This window comes from Halichoerus grypus, chromosome 7 (assembly GCF_964656455.1).
Source record: "Halichoerus grypus chromosome 7, mHalGry1.hap1.1, whole genome shotgun sequence".
Taxonomy (NCBI): Eukaryota; Metazoa; Chordata; class Mammalia; order Carnivora; family Phocidae; genus Halichoerus; species Halichoerus grypus.
In genome coordinates this window covers 152,070,001-152,077,508 of record NC_135718.1, presented here as the reverse complement: position 1 = coordinate 152,077,508, position 7,508 = coordinate 152,070,001, and the positions used below count along the sequence as shown (strand labels likewise).

The 7,508-nt window shown below is 44.8% G+C and overlaps 1 protein-coding gene across 1 annotated transcript; it reads left to right on the top strand.

The window, feature by feature from the left end:
- Positions 1–773: 773 nt before the first annotated feature.
- On the top strand, positions 774–7,174 carry FCER1A (Fc epsilon receptor Ia). Its single transcript, XM_036069775.2, has 5 exons — positions 774–880; positions 1,312–1,332; positions 2,373–2,636; positions 5,049–5,306; positions 6,726–7,174. Exons 1-5 carry the CDS (start codon positions 826–828, stop codon positions 6,908–6,910), a joined length of 783 nt encoding a protein of 260 aa, XP_035925668.1. The 5' UTR covers positions 774–825; the 3' UTR covers positions 6,911–7,174.
- The last annotated feature ends 334 nt before the right edge of the window (positions 7,175–7,508 follow it).

Sequence of the window (7,508 nt, the reverse complement as noted above, 5' to 3'; positions counted from 1 at the left end):
GGAGGAACTTTATGTTCGATTCAGTAGACCTACTCCCGCAGTCTGTGAGGAAAAGCATGGTAAGACAGAATGGGGCCTTGCTTACCTCATACTGCCCTGCCTACTTCAGAGTTTTGGCAAGGACCAAATAGAATAAATACTGCCTGTGATAAAAGCCTCGTGGATGGTAATGACTACAGATATTTGTGGAGATATCATCTCGGTACCAAATCCGGGGGGCAGGTGACCAGCTCCGGCCTAGAGCTAAAACACGGAATAACTAGTCAAAGGGGTTCTGGGGGGAACAGAACAGGTGTGGGTTTAAAGGAGGAAGGGCGGCCATGCCGGAAGATTAGAAACATAAAAACGGATAAAAGCTGGGAAAGGAAATAAATTATAGAATAGACCCAGATCCCTGTAAGTTATGGTCTAACACCTGTCGTCCTGTGTTGGGAGCTCCATCAAGACCCAGTGGAAGAGAAGGAGTCTGAAAATATCCCCAGTTTGGCTGCTCAGATAATGGATCCTCAGGGAATAAGATGAAAACATGTGGATCAGTGGGCTCGTGGACCAGCAGGAAATTAGGTAACAAGAGGGATGGCAGCTCTGGAGAATCACAACCGAATTTCAGCACTTGCTGGCCTGGCACAGGAGGGCACTAGCAGGTAAATGTGAAATTGCCCAATTAGGCACCACTCTATTATCACCAGAGAGGACAAACCGAGGTGCCGCTGATGAGTTAACCAGATAGTGATACAGAAAACATTTCCTTCTCCTTTTTGGCTTCAAGTCTATTTTAAGGCTTCAAGTCTCCAGTCCATTTGGCACTTGGGAGCCACGGAGGAGATGCCTATTCCCAAGGGAGGCCCTGCTCTGCTGTGGATGACATTGCTGCTCTTCTGTAAGTAGACGTTCAGTGACACCCCCACCCCCCACCCCAGAGGGACCAAGATGGATCTGGGGAGCAGCTGGGGTAGGAACATTGACAGTTTTCATGGTGACTTTTTCTAAGCCACATGCAAACCATGGGGCATCTCCCAGGGATTCTGTAGTGGACACAAGCTGGAGAGCAGAGCAAATCAGGCTGAGCAAGACTTAAGGGGGAGCAAGCCTGAAAACCTGTCCTTGCAATCACTCTGGCATCTCCCAGAGGGCAAGGGAAGGAGGACAGAGGAGAGAAGTTCCTTCTCTCCAAGGGTCAGGTTCCTTAGAAGTTCCTTGGCCTTTAAAACTCCATGGATGTAGACCTCATCACTGTACCCATATCTCTGTCCTTAGGAGTCCTAGAAGCCTGGGCGTAGCCACTAACTTTTCTCTTCTGAACTTTTGCAGCTCTAGATGGCATGTCAGCAGGTGAGTGAGTCCTCTGTCCTTGCTCTGTCAGCCTCAACATGGCTGGGCACAGCTCCCCCCTCACTGTTTCCCTTCACCCCATCTCCTCTGCTTTCTAATGGTTAGGCATCACCACTCCCTGTCCAACCTGAGCCCCACTTCCACCCTGCCTGTCTTCCTTCTTTCCCCCATTCAACAGCTTTAAAAGAACCACCTCATTCTCTTGAGACACCCCACCTCTTTTTTTTGCAACAACCATGTCTGTGGAACATCTAAACACCCAAGTGCCCCCCAGGCACCACCACACAACCTCTTTCAGTTCCTACGTCATCATCACCTTAGCACTGTCACCATTTTGTAGTTGAGGCCTTTGTCTAATTAAGTGCCTTGCTGGAGGTCTCACAGCTAGCCAAGGGCCAGCTTCTAACACAAGCCCCTTGGGTCCAAGTCTAGCTCTGTTTCTGCACCCTTCCTCATCACCACCTGCCACTTCCTAGGCTTTGGTCAAATTTGTACCACATTTCTTTGTTCCTGAAAACCTATTAAGGCTGATTCTCTCAGCGCTTTTCACTTCCTTCCAGAACTGACATGAATTTTTCACTCCATATGCACTCACAGTTAAATAGTCATAAAAATTTAGAGCTGGGAAAGACTATGTTTCATCTAGTCCAACACATTTATTCATCCATTAGTCACACATTCATCCACTCAGTAAATATTTAATGAACACGTTATTATGTACCAACCATTGTGCTGAGCTAGGGCTGAACAGGACAGACATCGCCTCTGCCTTACCAGAGGCTACAGTCCTCACTGGCTTGTTTATTTTTTAATACCCCACACTCATGTCCTGTCTTTCCCCCTAGGTTGGGAGCTCCCTAGAGCCACAGTACTGTTTCTTCCTTCTGTAATCCTAGGAATCAGGACAGTTTCTTATTAGCGGCAGTCCAAGGGTAGACTGACCGTTGACTATTGCCATGTCTGTACTTTAGAGCCTGGACAGTTTTCTCTGCCCCCTCCCCCCCATCTATGTCTCTTTCTACAATTTGATCTCCTCAAAGATAACTCGAAACCTACGGTGTCCTTGAACCCACCATGGAATAGAATATTGAAAGAGGATAATGTGACTCTTATATGTTATGAGAACAATTCCCTTGAAGTCGACTCTGCTGTGTGGACCCACAACAACATCAGCTTGGAAGAGACATCTTCACGTTTGAACATTGTGAAAGCCCAAATCCAGGACAGTGGGGAATACAGGTGTCAGAACAACGGATCCACCCTGAGTGAACTGAGTGAACCTGTGTACCTAAGAGTCTTTGCAGGTAAGTTCCAGGACTATAGAAAAATAGATCCCCCTATGTGAGGAATGGCCCATCCAAAGATGGGGAGAGATCAAGTTATTCCAGGGTTAGCGCACCAGGGTGGGACTCTGGTCTCTCAGTCAAGACCTGCCCGTCGCTCTCCTTCCACCCTTACTCCTGCCCAGCCTTGCCTTCTTTCTATGTTCTGGCCATCTCCCACCTCCCAGTGTTATCCCTCTACTCCACCTTATCTCTCTTCTGCTTGGGGCAGATGTGTATGATATGTACAAATGGTAGGTTGGATATGTGAATGTTGCAAAGAGCTGAACATCTGAAATAGGATCAAAAGGTCTGATTGTAAAATTTGCTCAACAAATGTCCTCCATGCTATTCCTTATGTTCCACAAATAAGTGAAACCATATGATAACTGACCTTCTCTGCTTGACTTATTTCACTTAGCGTAATCTCCTCCATGGAGGACATTAGAAGAAGGAAGGGAAAAATGAAGGGGGGGAAATCGGAGGGAGTGATGAACCATGAGAGACTATGGACTCTGAGAAATAAACTGAGGGTTCTAGAGGGGAGGGGGGTGGGGGGATGGGTTAGCCCGGTGATGGGTATTAAGGAGGGCATGTACTGCATGGAGCACTGGGTATTATATGAAAACAATGAATCGTGGATCACTACATCAAAAACTAATGATGTACTGTATGGTGACTGACATAACATAAAAAAAAAAAAAAAAAAAAAAAAAGGCCTAGTTAACCTAAAGAAGTTTCAGCAAAGAGATTAGAAACCCTGTAGCAAGTAAATCCATGTGACCTGCTGGATCAGTGTTAGGTAGCTTGTTGAGGGTCAAATACTACAGTTAGCTCTGGGTTGCTTTGGCTTAAAGAACTTAAGATCTTTAAGATCTTAAAGTCTTTAAGATCTCCCCAGCATTGTGGATTATAAAAGATCTTTAAGATCTTTACCTTTAAGATACCTTTAAGATCTCCCCAGCATTGTGGATTATAAAAGATCTTTAAGATCTTTACCTTTAAGATACCTTTAAGATCTCCCCAGCATCGTGGATTATAAAAATATCATTCAAAAGGCACATCTTGGCTCCTTAGTATGTTTTATGATACATGGAAGTGATATATTAACTGAAATTGCAAAACTGCCTATTTCCTACAATCCAGTTAAAAACTGTATTCATGTTACTAAAGTCACAATACCAAGTGTAATAACTTTCTTTAATGAATCACAAATAAAAGCCATGGGAAAATTAAAAAAAAAAATTTGCTCAACAATTTCTATGCACCACGATCTGGATATTAGGTTGCACTCTTGGTTTTGAAAGACATCCATGTAGATCCCTCACAACCTTCACTTTTACTGAAGAACAAATCTTACGTTTGCTTCAACTTTGTGACTCTTCCACTGCCAATGATTAGCACAGCTTGCTTAGGCCCATGTGGTTAGTTAGAAAATGCCGGATGAACAAAGGAAGGATTTCATTTAAATGGTTAGGCCACGGATATATTTTACTTTATATTTTTTAATGTAAATATATTTAAGGTATAAGCATACTTTATATTTTCCTCTTGAGTGAAAAGAGGTGTGGCAGCATCCATACGCAAATTCCAGATACAAAGTAAAGTAGCGTGGAATAGCTTATTTCCTTGGAAGAGATTCTAGAAAACTCCTCCAGGATTGCTCTAAAATGTGCCTGCACAACCTAGCCAGAATTTTGTCCAAAATTTTCCTTCAGTGAGTGTGTTTCAATTCTTACAATGACATTAGACAGAGAACCCGACTCTTACATTTTACAGAATCATTGTTAACAAGTATTTGTTGAGTACCTACCCCCGAGGTAATGGTGTTGGGCACTGGGGATATAATGTAAGGATCAGACATGGCCCCTGGCCTCCTGAAGTATGGAGCCAAATGAGGAAGAGGACATTAAGTGAGTAACTACGCACACATAATTAAAATTGGCATTCATGTTCTGGGGAAGTTTTGGAGCCAACTATGATTAATGGTAGAAGGAGGGAGCCCCTAAGAGGCAAGAAGACAAAACAGACCTGCCCCTAGGTGAGGACTCCCCAGACAGGATAGTTTTATTCCCCTTTAGTGACCAGAACTGGTGCCGACGGAGCTGAAGGGAGTACTGGCTTTCAAGCCATCCATGGACGGGCTCAGCAGAAATGTCAGAGTGGTTTTCTGGCCCCCGACTCACTCTTCAGGAGGAGAGAGGATTTATCAATATAGAGGACAGACTCTAAGCATTATGTTGTGTTTCCTTTTTATTGACATTATGAGCCAAGAAATGGGTCCTTGATAAACCATGGTTTTTGACACATGCTCTGTGCGTGACCACTTTTATTTTTGTCTCTCTGTGTCTATCTATCCATTTGCTGTTACATAACCTAACGAATGCTCTTCAGAGTGGCTGCTCCTTCAAGCCTCTGCTGAGGTGCTGATGGAGGGGGAGTCCTTCCGCATCAGGTGCCACAGCTGGAGGAACATGACTGTCAAAAAGGTGACCTACTATAGGAATGGCACAGCCCTCCGGTACGACTATGATAACTTCGACATGCCCATTGCCAATGCCCAAATAAGGGACAGTGGCAGCTATTTCTGCACAGGGTGGATTCAGAGGCTAAATCAGACCTCTGAGCCCCTCAACATTACTGTGAAAAAAGGTGAGTTGGTAAAGCAAGAGGGGTGCCCATGGCAGGGGAAGGGAGAGAGCGACCCCCCAGCCTGAAGTGGCTGCAGCATGCAGCAGGGGACAGCAGTGGACAGCAGTGGTGCCTTGTGAGTCTGCTGGCCTGTGGGTGATACCTGTTCACACTGTGGGGTTTCTATGAAGACTACATGCGATATTGGGAAATGGATGTGTAGCCTGTTAAGTGCTACCCAAGCATGATGGATCACCATTCTTGGTTTGATCTCAAAGTCCTCTGTTGCTCCTGGGGAGAACACTTATATTTATCAAATTGAAAGGGAGTTTCAAAGTTAAAAGAACAAAGGCTGTGAGGAGCTTGAAGATGCCATGCTGGCGGAGGAGAGCTGGGGAAGGAGATCCATGGGCCATGGGCTGGGTGTCCAAGTCAGGAGGAGACAGAGGCTAATGAAGAGAGCTGGGCTGGTAGGCTGCCTCCAGGGCCAAAGATAAAGATGCTCCTTCCTAACTCCAGAGAAGAGAGGGAGCCTTTGGAATATCTGCCTTGCAAGAAGGAAATTAGATTTTTTTGCTTGGCAGATTTGGCTCATACTAATGTCTAAAAAAGCACGAGACCAGAAGCCAGAATAAAGCTTTAATGCCAATTTTCTGTTAACTAGTCTGAGACCTAAGTGCTATTTAATTGTCATTGGCCTTCTAGTATCCTTATTTGTAAAGTAAAGGGTTTGGTCTAGATGCCACTTGGGGAAGTTTAAAAATACTGACGTTTGCATCTCATCTCCTGAGGTTCTGATTTAACTGATTTGGAGGACTGGGCATCAGTATTTTTAAAAGCCCTTTCAGGTAACAGTCATGTGCAGCCAGTGCTGAGAGCCACCAGTCTAGGTAATCTCTGGGGAAGGGGGTTTCTGGCTATAATAGTCTATAATAGCTCTATAATTCTAGGATAATCACAAAAATCAGCACCTTACAAACAGAATAACAGAATCACAAGAGAGGGGAATTGGAAGGCAGCTTAAAGAAGCTCTAGCCCAGTATCTTTGTTTCACCCAATAGGCAGGTGGTAAATGATGAATGATTCAGAAATGAGGCAGTGGTAACCCCCACCCCTGCCGTCTCCTGCCCACCCCCAAATCATATGTGGGCACTGGTCCTGTGAGCTCCAAGAAAGGGGCCATCTTTCCTCCGACCTTTCCCCTTGGGCACACTGGCTAGAGGAGCTGTAGGCAGGGGTTATGGGGGAGATCTCAGGAGTCCCGGGGCTCCAGGAAGCATAGACAGAGGAACCTAAATCCATGGGTGTTGCTCTCTGGTCCTGGATGCCATGTCATGTTAGAAGACAGAGGACTGTGCTAGGTCCTTCTCTTAGGGAGGATGAAGTCCTGAGCCTCATTCATCAATTCCTCATATGACTTATGTTTCTTGTTGCATCTAGATTCCTCCAACTGGAATGGTCACCGAAGCAAATACTCCTGGCTACAATTTCTGATCCCATTGTTGGTGGTGATTCTGTTTGCTGTGGACACAGGACTGTTTATCTTGACCCAGCAGCAGTTGACACTGCTCTTGGAGACTAAGAGGACCAGGAAGAGCAAAAAGCCAGACCCCAAAAATAATTGATGTCACTGCTTAAGAAACATTAGCAATAGCAACTTCTTTCTGGCATCTGCAATCCCTTCTCCATCATCAAACACAGCTCCCAATGCACACAGGGAGGTCTGCACTCAAGGCTTTAGAGAACTGCTTCATTAAACAACTCAAACTGATTAAGTAGCATGTAATAGTAAGTTCTCAATGAACGTCAGTTAAATAAATAAAAGAATGACTAGATTCATCTGTCAAAGAGGAGTACAATTTGAATAAAAGAGGTATGAAACCAGGTAACATGATGCTTCTGAGTATTTGAGGCTTGCTACTTTCTTGTTTGTTTCTAGACGCAGGTACCATGAAGTTCTAGACTAGATATGTCTTCTCTTAAAACCACTCTAAGTCTGGACTAGGACTACAAAGACATGGGGGGATGCTGGTGAGATTGACCATTTTTATGCCCACTTCAACATACCATTTATGAGCTTCTAGCTTTTGCTGAATCTGGGGCAATCTTGGGCCCTAGGACTCTGAGGGGTGAGGCTCAGTCTAAGATTCCCCTGTGATTGTTTCTCCTTCTAACATCTCTCAAACTTGTATTTTGAATACCTTCTTACAGCAACTGAACTAA

Excerpts from the sequence above, each read along its gene's own strand:
- FCER1A (XM_036069775.2), top strand. The coding sequence starts at position 826 with ATGCCTATTCCCAAGGGAGGCCCTGCTCTGCTGTGGATGACATTGCTG. Across the intron at positions 881-1,311 it reads GATGACATTGCTGCTCTTCT|CTCTAGATGGCATGTCAGCA; the intron begins GTAAGTAGACGT and ends GAACTTTTGCAG. Across the intron at positions 1,333-2,372 it reads TCTAGATGGCATGTCAGCAG|ATAACTCGAAACCTACGGTG; the intron begins GTGAGTGAGTCC and ends ATCTCCTCAAAG.